Below are 13,080 nucleotides of genomic sequence, written 5' to 3' on the forward strand. Positions count from 1 at the left end.
AGAAGAGAAGAGAAGAGAAGAGAGAAGAGAAGAGAAGAGAAGAGAAGAGAAGAGAGAAGAGAAGAGAAGAGAAGAGAAGAGAAAGAAGAGAAGAGAAGAGAAGAGAAGAGAAGAGAAGAGAAGAGAAGAGAGAGAAGAGAAGAGAAGAGAACTTATTTCTTGAAATCCCTCTTTCACCTTTATGTATGTGAAAAATGTAATTCCTTGACTGATGTTCACACACACATGCACATGCTATAGCAGAATTTAACTGTAATATTTATTAATCTCTCAACTGTAGTAGATATTTCTGTATACATGTGAAAAAGATAGAAAAATCTTTTTAGCTTCTATGTGATTTAATTTTTCTGTCTATTCTTGTCATATTTTGAAATTGTACAGCATCACAGAAGCAGTATGATCTTTTATAATTTGTCAGTGTTATCTGTGATTGATCCTTTATGTTTAAATAAGGAAGCTTGTTTCTCAATCTGTGACCCATATATCTGAGGTTAAATTCTTTGTCTGTTATCTCTGATAGAACAGTTTACATTGGAAAACTACTCACCTGTCCAGCAGTGTCTAGAATGTCCAAATAAGCTGGTTCATCATCAATTCGGACTTGAGTTTTATAGGCATCCTCTGAAAAAAACCACAATGCAACACATAGGAATGGCTCAGAGAAAAGCAGAAACATATCTTTTTTAACCTGGAGTAGACTTTCTAAAAGCTCTCCTGTCTGAACTAACTTTCTTTCCAATTCTGTTCAATAACTAAAACCTTTTTTCAAATCCTAAAACACTGAAAAGCAATAGGGAATACCCTTATCTTTCCTACTGCAGTATTTCAAAATAATATAAATTTACCTAGATTTAAAGCATAGTCCAGGCTACATTATTGCTTCACTGACCCATATTATATAGACCCAGGGACTCTATTAGGGTGCAAGACACCAGATTTTCACAGAGCCTTTCCAGCAAATAGTCTCAAGAAAAAAAAAAATCATCTAAAGTACTGAAGAAAAAAAAAAAATAAAAAAATTCCCTGTGGCTGATGGGGACTTCTGGATTAGATTTGCTAGAACAAATAATCAGAGCTCTGCATATCTCTGACAAGGATGGAAATTACATTTTAAAAAAAAAAAAAAAAATGTAGTCAGTATCTTCACAATCAGCACTATTTGAGAGGGAAAAAATATACCTGTTCAGTCATTTCTTTAGCTCATGCTTTTGTCAAGATAAATTTGGAAAGTGAAAAACAAAACAGGAGACCTGCTATTTGCATAAGCTATTTTCCTCACACTTCAATTTCATTCTACTCTCAACATTTGTGTTCTCCTCCTAATGTTAAACATGGCTCAGTAATCAGGCCATGCTTGTACTTGGAAGAGTCTCAGAAATTATCTATGCTGTCTAATTAAACAATAATGCTTAGCAATCTGAGTGGTTTTGGTGACTGATGTTACTCTTTGGCTGTGTACTGAGGCGTGAAGACAAGACAAGTGAATTTAATGCATTTGAGAAATGCCATTAATCAATATGAATATATGGTTGACCATGTCCAATGGCTCAATTCTGCAAGCCCTGTCTGACAGAGGCCTCTGAGGACCAGGGTGACAATGTAGCAAGTAGCAGGAAGTCTCAAGACATTCAAATTTGTGCCCTACATTTATTGTATTATACAACACTTTATAAACCTGGTCTGTATATAAACAAAGGAAAAAAACAAAAAAACATTAAAACATTAAAATATAAAGCATTATGTGTGTCATTACCTGGGTTTGCTCTTGCATCCTGCTATCTTTAATGACATAATCATGCACAGTAATTTTCCTGAATCTCCTACGTCATTTAGACATCAGTTCAGCAAATTACTTAGGAACATGCATTGTTTTAAACAAATATTACCAATCATCCCACTGATATTATGATGACCCAGAGACTTAATTAAATGAATGATACACTGTCTTGCCGAGAAAGCCAAAGCACTCCAACCAGCATGTGTTTCAGTCAATAGATTTCTTTATAGGTATTGCTGAATAAGAACTTTAATATCAAAGAAAAAAGAACATATGAATTGGACTGCTTAGTTTATTTAATCCATTATAAAACAACAAGGAGGCACGCAGTATTTTATTTTATTTTTTTTTTACTTTTAAGTAAAAATGGAAAATTACATACGCATGGAAACATGTACTATCAGACAAGACATAGAAATATGTTTCTCATGGGTTATACACGTATACATGTACTGAATTCAATTGATATATTGCAACTGGTAGCTATACTGCTAAACATTATAGCTGTATGTTTCCTAAAGTACTTCAGAAAGGACTATGTGGATAGTCTTTCTTAGCCCAAGCAATGTAATATATATTATGTTCACAATAATGAAACTGAGAAATCTTAAAATCAGAAAGGAGCACATTCTTTTTAAGTGGAATGAGAAGAACAGAAGGGAAGATGCAGCACTGACATAAAATCTCAGTGCACAGGCAGCAAAGCAGGAAAGCCTTCATGAGGAGCATTAGTAAATTTGCTGTCTAATCTTATCTCTTTGAAAAATCATTCATATTATTACAAATACTGTCTGGTATATTTACACTATTCATAATCTTTGAGTACATTACATTTTCTTTCATCTAATTAATTTATACAGTATTCCACTTAAAGATAATTGGTAGCTATTAGGTCATGTATATTTGAATTTTACATCCTACAGCCCTAAGGAGTGATCCTTTTAAAATTTATTTAAATATAAAACCAGCTGCAATTCAGAAAAGCAGTAGGAAAAGGGGGAAAAAAAATAGACAATGAGAAAAATTAATAACACATCAGGCAGTTAAACACACAGAAACACAGAATCATAGAATGGCATAGAAAGGATCTCACAGATCACAGTTCCAAGACTCATGACCCCTTGAACCATACAATCGGCAGGGCAGCCAATCACTAGATAAAGAATCAGATCAGGATACCCAGTGTGCCATGTAGCTTGACTTTAATCAAACTAATTTTATTATATTAACTCCAGAAGAAATTTCTTTCTTTGAAGCTAATTGAAAGGTCTCACATTTTGGTTTCAATAAAATGTAGCAGATAGATAGGATATTATATGAAATAATTAAGGATGCAGCCTATTTTTATTGACATGATATGCAACAATTCAAATAAAGAATTTAAGAATGAGCATTTTCAATATATTATAGGAAAAAAGAAAATCTGCATCATTGTGTAGTTTAGGCAACAGTTAACTAATTTGTTAAATGAATAGTTAAATTACATAGCCAGACCTCTGTTTTAAAATATATATGTATATATTTTTTTCTATGCAGAAAGGTTGACAGTCAAACTAAGCCCCACCTGTTTTACAACTGACATTTAATTATTTTAATATTTTTTCCTCCTTTAATGAATATCTGATTTAAATCAAGAAAACACATTTTCGAAATGGACAGTTTTTGTCTTGTTTTCATTGTTATTTTATTGTTATTTTTGGTATTAGTATTATTAAAAAGAAATACAAAAGAAATAAAAACTTAAGAGTTTCTTTCTTTCATTCTTTCTTTCTTTTCTTTTTTTTTTTTTTTTAATAAAATGAATGCATTCTCTTTTTTTGCCTTTCATTTTTGAAGGATATCTCTTTGGAGGCAGAAGAGCTGTAATTAATGCAGGCTTATGTTACTCTCAGTTATTTTTGCATGGGGGAATCTAGATTCATTAAAAATGTATCAAAGCTCTTTTTCTGCCATGAGCAGGTAACTGCTTCATGACAAATAGATTTGGTTGGTGTACAGTTTAAAGTAGTGTTGCAATAGGCTTTTTATCTGCATCATAGACACATCCCAATCCCTGAAATGTAGGTCAGCAGCTTCTTCCTTTCATTTATTAATTCTGCTTCTATGACTTCCAGATAAACATTCTCTCCCCTTCACTGTCTTCTGCAATGTACATTATCTCATATATATATGAGCCAAGGTGTATTTTATTTGGCTAAAGAGATGCCAAACCAACAGAAGGAAGTCCAAGCTCAGTCGCTTCTGCCTCTTGTTTTCCTCCTTGAATGCCAAAGAGACAGCAGGGACTCAGCTCTTATTATGCTTATATTATCTGCTACATATGCATTTTAATTTAGGGATGTTCCTGAATATAGAATGATTATTAGTCATTTGATGTTTATATTCTCTTTCTACTTACAACAAGGAATTTTCAAATAAGAAGAGAGTAGACAGAGATCTTAACCACGGTACCAGCTACAATATGTAACTTCTTGTTTGTGATAAAAATATTAATGACACAGGAATTGGACAGCAAAACACATTGGTCTTATGATTTCCCTTATTGTGTGTCAATAGTTTACAGGCTGGTTCAGTCCAGTTCTGTGACTAGAGGACAAAGGGACCCATGGATCTGTTCCCCAGAAAAAGGAAAAAAGGTAGAGATGGGCCTAAAAACAAAACAGCAGCAATTATCTGAGGAGATACAAACTAATTTACTAAATAAGATAGCAGAATGCAAGATAACACACTATAATACAATGCATTACAACGTAATTAGAATTTAAACTAATAAATCAAATTAAATGAGAGACTGTCCAGAAACCAAAGGCCTAGTTCTACTGTTGCGACAAGATGGCATCCACAGCAGAGGCTTGACAGACGATCGAAAAAGGGCCATCAGGGGACCTATGAAGGCTTTTTTATCTTCTCCCTCTGAGCAATCTGAGAAATGATAACAGCAGGCGAACAGTCCTCTGGGGAATGTAGTAGTTCTTCTCTTCTGGGACGGGCACCCAGATCTGGAGCATTAACTCTTTACCTCCCAGTGCACAAGATGATGATATAATGTGGAATACTGATAACCAAACATTATGAAACCATGCCATCATAAAACTGTGCTCCTGGAGTAGAAGAGTTCTATAATTTGAGTGAGCACTAATATCAGCATTTTGTAGTCAGTGACAGTATGTCACTATGGTTGCCTTCCTACAGGTTCTATACATGCATTAAGCAATAAATGGCTTGGAAGTGTAGAACTGACAGATTCAATTGCCTTATATTCTGTAAATACTCATGTAGATAGCAGTATTCTTCAAAATACACCAAGTAGGAAAATTGGTCACTCACATACCACTTCAGACTAGTAACTGTGATAATTCTACACCTTATTTCCAGTTCTGCCCAGCGTTAGTTAATTCTGTTATTCCAACAGTGAAGAATACTTCAGATTATTTGTCCCAGTCCTGCTGTTTTTGTTTCTCAGTGCTGAAACACACTTGATGGTTTTCTGTCACTTGTTTAGCTTTGCCAAGTTTTTCAGATTTTGCTCAGTTTTGTGTCAACAGCATACATGATTACAACAGGCAACATCATTTCTCATGGAAGAATCTTTCTGAATTTTTGTAGCACATAAAAAGGATGGCCCCTGCCTTTCCAAACTCACAAAAGAAGACTTCTTCAGTAAATATATGCTCTGCTGTTGTTTACACTTCTGTGAATGCAAAACCGTTAAATAATGCAACATTTAATGTATCACAGTATCACAGTCTTGTGCGGGTTGGAAGGGACCTTAGAGATCATCGAGTCCAACCCTCGGGATTCGAGTCTCCTGTGTAGCAGAGCGGCACTTCTACCACTTGCGCCACAGGGGGGATTCGAACCCGGGCCTCCGGTGTTGCAAAGTGGTGCCCTTAACCTGTAGTTATTACCTCTGTGATAATGCTTATTCTTTTAAAAAGACTATAGAAAAGACCTTGAGGAAATTGATATATTTTCAGAAGCAAACAAACAAACAAACAAAAGCATGAATTGAGTGCTTCTTATGAAAGAAATCCATACTTTTATTCATTATACATTCAGTTGCATGATGAGAAAAATGGCATTTTCTATCTTTCAGGTTTCATTTTAGCATTCAAATTACTGTAAACATATTCTCAGATAAGATATTAAATGACAGTCTTGGACTTATATGTTTTCAGAAAACGTTATTTAACATTACTTTCAAATGGTCTTGCCAAATTAAAATGGATATTACTGTTATACACTCTATCTGAATAATTTCATTTGAAGATGTGTGATTCTCCATTTTCTCAGTTCTGTAGGCTGGAAAACAAACTTCAAAATGTAAGCTGCAGTACAGAAGGGCTATTAAATTTTACTTCATTTTGTCCTCCTGAAATAAACTGGATGAATATTTTCATGGAAAGTACAACCATGGTTGAATGCAAAACTCATAGACGTGTGGATGGAGAATCTGATCATATTCTTAAATAGCAATAACTTAATGAAATCAAGAATTTCCTGCATATGGCATAGGTCACCTCCTTATAAAGGATGACTTCCATCCACAGAGAGAATTGGATACAGACGAATTTTGGATTAAAGTCTGACAAAGTCTAACTGAATAATTTGACCCAGTGCAGCAACTATCAGTTATGATGTGAATGCTGGTATCAATGATGTAACCATATTGGATTTTAATATGCAAGTATGTAGGGAAATGAATAAGATTCCCCACTTGAGTGACAAGCATTTCTCTTATAATCAGTTCTAGAAGAAAAAATACAAATTCTTGAAAATGTTAGGATTGTTTGTTTGTATGTTTGTTCATATGTTTGTTTGTTTCAAATCAGAATTAAAGATACCTCCAGCAAACTTCTGTTGTAACACTTGCCTTACTGCTAGAAACCACTTGCAATTTAGATAATGCACTAATATTTAATAAGGGAATATCATCACTTCCTCTGCCTTCAGAAAAATGTCATTTACTTCAAAGATGTACATGAACAAAGTGAACAAAGTACTCTTTTTTAATCAAAACATGATAATTAACATGAGTCCAAGTACCCTTATCTTGGGGAAAAGAATAGCAGGTTGCAATTTCATTACTCTTTCAAGTCCATGATTCTGCTACTGAGTGGGAGGATCTGACAGCTGTGAATTCACTTTTGTCATTTCAGGTGAAGTACTTAACAAGGTGACTATATCTGCATGGCTATTAAAGTGGATTGTATTTTGTATTTAGTAAAGTGTAGATGGTGTACTGGCTTGCATGAAAGAAAGGTTAATTTTTCTTGCGATGAAAAGTTTAGAATTGAGTGAGATGAATCACCCACCTCCAGCCAACCACAACATAAGTCTTTTTTCCAATTTCAAAAAATCATTTAAGAGATTATTTATTTATTTATTTATTACATAATGTGGTACACAGGAAACAGCAAAGCAAATTTTATATAAGATGATCTTATCTAAGTGAGTACAGGCCTCAATTTGACTTCTAAGTTCATGGTTTATGTCACAGTTATTTATCACTGGGATAAAGCCTCAGAATGACTTCAGTATTCACCCTAGCTTCAGTCATGCAGTTTCCAGGACCAACTGCTACATAAGCAAGCACTAAGATAAAAGGCAATCTGCCCTAACATAGCCCTAAGATCCTGGGCTTTCACTGTAGTATTTAAAATTTGAGAACACTATTCATTTGATCTACTTGAAATGTAAACAATTAGAGTGAGATGAATCATGCCCTAAAACTGTATATTTCTTTTTTGAGTTAAAGGCCAAAAACTGTGACTTCACAGTGGGTTATAGTTCTGAATAAACTTATACTCTTCTTTGCTCACATCACTATTCAGATGGATACTTTGCTCACACTTATGTTCTGTCAGAATCTATAAGCCAGGAGTGTTTCAGTGTGATGAAAGTGTGTATACAAAACGTTGTTAAAAGCCCTACAATAACTCAGAATCCAATGGGGAACTGTTGTCCCGATTCTGTGATGGGTCAATGTTTCGTGCATCACTGTAACTCTTAAAGGAGGCTAGAAGAGCTCACCTCTGAGGAAAAGCTTGTCTATCATCAGAGAAAACAACTCTTCCACTACGTTTGCTACTCCAGCTTGTTAGAAATTTGACAAACCAAAGCAGGATGAGGGAAAAATTGTTGGAATGTGTCAAATCATACATACTAGGTGCTGAAATACAAGGTCTGTAGCCTGTATCAAGCTAATATGCAAAACAATAGAAAACAAAACAACAATGAAACAACATAAGTAAAACCAAGAACAAAGCAAAAACAAAGAAATTTAACAGCTTATTTTTTGTGTAGAACAGCCTAGCGTAACATATTTATTTAAATAATTATTAGTTTATTTAAAAATCATTCTATCCTTGGCTGATTTTTTTTTAAAGCCTCTGGATATGATCTTTATGATCAAGTATTTTTTATTATACTGTTATTACAGACAATACCTCAGAAATTCTCTGATACTGTCACACTTATAAGGAAAGGTTTTTTCTCTTCTTAAAATTTACTCCAGCTATCCAGTGCTTGGGAATAGCAATTAAAAGGGCATGCTATTATACAGAGTTATTGATTATTTTTCTTCTCTCTCTGTTTGGCAGATACACAATTAAAATAGCACATGTCTAGGAGGAATTGAAGGGTTATAAACTATGCTTTGATCCTCCATTGATGCTCTTCTCAGTGGGGGAGAACAGATGGTCACGTCAGGAGTATATCTTAATTCTAACAAAAAGAGTGTTAACGAAGGATAGATGGTAAGTATGAATAATTGTCAGTTTAAAAGAATTAGTGTTTTCATGCATGTAACCATGAAGCATAGCACTACATAAGAGAAATACTTTTCTGTCCTATTCTAGACACAGTAAACAGGTGTTGGACAGACACGTCAGGGTAATAAAGAGTTTGTTCATCCATTTGCTTTCTTTATGAGACAGAAGAGAGAAGAAATCATAGAATCATAGAGGCTGAAAGGGACCTTTGAGAATCATCTAGTACTGAACTACATTCCCCAGAGTAGGCTATGCAAGGAAGTATCCAGGCAGGTCTTCAATATTTTCAGAGGAGGAGACTCCACAGTCTCTCTGGGCAGCTTACTTCAGTACTCTGTTACCCTCAAAGTAAAGAAGTGCTTCTTCATGTTCACATGGAACTTGTTATGTTCCAGTGTGTACCCATTAGCCCTTGTCCTGTTACTGGTCACAGCTAGAAAGAGCTTGCCCCAGATTATTTGATTCCCACATATTAGATATTTATAGCCATTGATAAGTCCCCCTCTCAGCCTTCTTCAGGCTGAACAGTCCCAGGTTTCTCAGCCTTTCCTCATAAGGGAGAGGCTTCAGGCCATAAACCATCTTTGTAGCCCTCTGCTGGACACTCCGGCAGTTCTCTGCATGGGACGCAGTACTCCACATGTGACCTCACAGGGGCAGAGTAGAAGGGGAGGATCACCTCCCTTGTCCTGTTGCTCACATTCTTTTTAATGCACTCTGGGATACCACTGGCCTTCTTAGACACAAAGGCACACTGTTGGCTTATCCTATTGTCCTTCCCTGCACAGCCCTCTCAGTGGCTCTATATCCACATGGAGGCCAGTGACAAGTGACATACCTAAGGGATCTATCTCATGACCAGTACTCTTTTAACATATAGATCAGTGACATAGATGATGGAGTAGAGTGCACCGCCAGCTAGATGGCTGAGTCATGCAGTTCATATGACAGAAAGAAAGGATGCCAATTAATGGGGACCTGGATAACTTCAATGTGGGCCCATGTGAACTGAATGAGATTCAACAAAGCATACTACAAGGTTTTGCGCTTGTGTCAGGGTAATTCCAGGTATGCATGCAGACTGAGAGAAGAAATTGTTGAGAGTAGCTCTGCCAAGTACTGGAGGATGAAAAACTGAACATGAGCTAGCAATACGCACTTGCAGCCTGAAAGGCCAATGGTATCCTGGGTTGCATCAGAAGAGGGGCAGCCAGAAAGGTGAGGGAGGTTGCTATCCCTCTCTACTCTGCCCTCAGGAGGCCCCATCCAGAATATCCCATTCAGGTCTGAGGCCTCCAACACACTAAGGATGTTGAACTTTTGGGGAGGGTACAGAGGAGGGTGAGAAAGATGATCAGAGAGCTGGAGCAGCTCTCCTATGAAGACAGATTGACAGAAGCTGGGCCTTCTGAGTCTGGAGAAGAGAAGGTTGTGGGGAGACCTCTTTACAGCCTTCCAATATTTAAAGAGAAATTATAAGCAGAAGGGAAATCAATAGAGGTAAAGACTTAGATTAGATGGCAGGGAGAAGTTTTTCACCGAGAGGATGATGAGGTGCTGGACCAGGTTTCCGAGAATGGTTATATCTCTGTTCAAGGCAAGACTGAACAGGACCCTTAGCAATCTGAGCAAATACTTCATCTTGTGCCTGGCAATGCTGTTTGGGGCAGTTGGGACTGGAATCTGGTGATCCTTGAGATTCCTTCCAATCCAAGTTATTCCATGACTCTATGACTCTCTTTTTTCCTGCTGTTATCTACCCTTTCAGAGAGTTTACTCCCCTCCTCTTTATAGGCTCCCTTCAGGTACTGAAAGGCTGCAATTAGTTTGCCCTGCAGCCTTCAGCCTCCAGGCTGAACAAGCCCAGCCCCCTGAGCCTGTCTTTGTAGGGGAGGTGCTTCATCCCTCTTATAATTTTTGCGTCCCTCATTTAGACTATCTTCAACATCTTCCTGTCTTTCTTGTACTGGGAGCCATAGACCTGGACTCGGTACTCCAGATAGTTCCTCACGAGGGCAAAGTAGAGAGGGACAATCACCTTCCTGTCCCTGCTGGCCACCTTTCTCCTGATGGAGGCCAGGATACCATTTGCTTTGTGACCTGCAAGAGCAGACTGCTGGCTCATGTTCAGCTTTTCATCTGCCAGGACCCCAGGTCCTTCTCTGCAGGGCTACACTCAAGGTCTTCTCCTTCCAGTCCATATAAATGCCAGGGATTCCTCTGACCCAAGTGAAAAACCTTGCACTTTGCTATGTTGAACTTATTAGATTCTCTGTGGTCCACCCATCAAGTCTGTTGAGGTCCCTCTGAATGGCATCCTTCCACCATGTCAACCACACCACTCAACTCGTGTATATATTTTTGTATAATCAGTTGCACTACTTCTTGAGCTCAGTTTACCAAAAGGATTCAACTCACTATCTTGGCAGGTAACTATTTTCTTTGATGTGGCTTACTATTCTACTGAAATAGTGCTGAATCAGCCTGCAGTGCTGTCCAGCGAGTGGCAGAGAGTCAAGAAGGCTGAGAGAGGATCAGACATGAAGAGAGCAGTGGGACTTCCTCCTTCCCCACACCATCTGCTAAACTTGTCTCATATCTTAGAAGATAGCTGCAGAGCCTCCACAGTTTGTTTGGAGAGTAAGGCAGTAGGTGCACTATTCCTTGTCCACGCTTCAGGTTAAAGAAATGCTAACTTTCTTAGCTCTATAGCATTAACTGTGCCTCCTCTATACTCTGTTTCCTTCCCTGAGAGCTGCAAGGGTACTGCAGACAATTTTAACTGCAACTACTGCCTGGTTTATCCATGGTGGAAGGAAATCTGCTAGCAGAGGTGCTGTGCTATGTTTTCTAAAAGCATGAGTGATGGACTGAGACAGACAACTGCATTTCCTAGCCAAAATTACAGGCCTAAATGTTAGTGAAGGTATTCTGATTAACCTTCCAACCTCTGAGACACTGTTTGGTAAAATGATAGGGGAAAAATGACAAATGTGGGAACAGCTCTCTGAGCCACTGAATCTCTAGAAAAACAGTCTGCATTTGCCTGTCTACTGCTTTTTATATCACAAAAGAAAATTATAAGATTAAGCACTATTTTCTGAGTATCTGAAAATGGTAAATGACAGTGAGCTGTCACCTGAAGTACATACTTCAAATAATTTCATAATGCATTATCTTTCTAAGAAAATACGAATTTGACAAAGAAGCAGATCACATTGTGTGAGACCAAGATATTAGTTTTGGGTATGGACTGAGAATATAATTGGTTGTTTTGGTTAAATCCTGCATGAAACCTGTTTAGAACTGAAAAATTGTCTTATTAAGACAGAGTTCCAAGAAAGCAAGTTTAACGGCAGAACTAATGATCATGTTTCTGAGTATTTAGAATAATGCCAGATTGTTTCCTCAGTAAGAGAGACACCATGATTTTAGAAGACAAAGGACGAAGAATCAAAGCTCAACTTGAGCTGAGAATGCACTCAGTTAGAGAATAGAACTGGAATTGAAGTTTTGAGAGATAATCAAAGTATAATTACACTATTTTTTAGAGGGATAACAACCATATTTTAAACTATTATTTCCTAAGAGAAGTAACAATATAAAACGTGGATCTATTATTGATTTTTGTTGTTGTTGCTGTTTGTTTGTTTGTTTAATTTAATCAAGTGATTTTCATTACAAAGAAATATTTACAATTTTTCAGCCTCCAAACTACATGACTCCAAGGAATTTTTATTTATTTCCTTTCATGGCAGAAGGTATTTTATTGCTTTACTGAAATCTAAAGTAAATGAGCATTCCTATTACTTTTATTTTTGAATATTTCTCTCTCCTATTCTTTTGATTCTATTTTTTTTTTCTCTGCTCATTCTCTCACTCTGCATTTTTCTCCCTTCAAATCCGGACAGTTATCCATGAAGTCTGAAAGATATCAGCATGACTTCTGAAGAACTTTTATTCTTACAAGCTGTTATGGAAACCAACATGAATTAGATTCAGACACCTACATTTAGACAGCTACAAAATCTATATATACATTCAAATTATCCCTGTACACTTAATGATAATGCAAACTCTATTCAGTTGCCCAAATATAGATGATTCTTACTATTTGATATACTCTAAGGTATAGTGTCTGGCTTTCTGTTCCTGGACTGAAGGGCCTGTGTTCCCCATAGGTTTTGTGTCACTTCTCCATAGGGACAGATCCTGATGACATTAAACCTATATATAAACCTATGTAATAGTTCTGGAAGTACATAACAAAGGAGCTAATAAAGATCCATAACACCACTTATATATATCCAAAACTTTAACATGTATCTGACACGTAGATGCTAATTTAGGTATTTGAATCTAGTGTTCAGTCTCAGCTCAGTGAAGATAATTTCTATTTTCTTCATCTACGTGAGATTAAAAAAAAAAAATAAAAAAATATGGAGAACAGTAATACATTAATGCTACAAATGATACACACGTATTTTAAACAAAGGTAAAAAAGATGAGTCCAGCAAGATCAGTTTGTCA

General features: G+C 36.6%; 1 protein-coding gene across 6 annotated transcripts in view; it reads right to left on the reverse strand.

Moving 5' to 3' along the window:
* RIT2 (Ras like without CAAX 2) overlaps nucleotides 1–13,080 on the reverse strand; it is a 222,351-nt gene that overhangs the window by 158,730 nt on the left and 50,541 nt on the right. For all 6 annotated transcript variants that reach the window (XM_032441362.2, XM_085528753.1, XM_032441364.2 and 3 more), the window contains one exon: nucleotides 548–621. In XM_032441362.2, the coding sequence (XP_032297253.1) occupies nucleotides 548–621 (74 nt within the window). The remainder of the gene's footprint in view (nucleotides 1–547; nucleotides 622–13,080) is intronic.

This window comes from Coturnix japonica, chromosome Z (genome assembly GCF_054131305.1).
Source record: "Coturnix japonica strain WE chromosome Z, WE-NBRP24, whole genome shotgun sequence".
Classification (NCBI taxonomy): domain Eukaryota; kingdom Metazoa; phylum Chordata; class Aves; order Galliformes; family Phasianidae; genus Coturnix; species Coturnix japonica.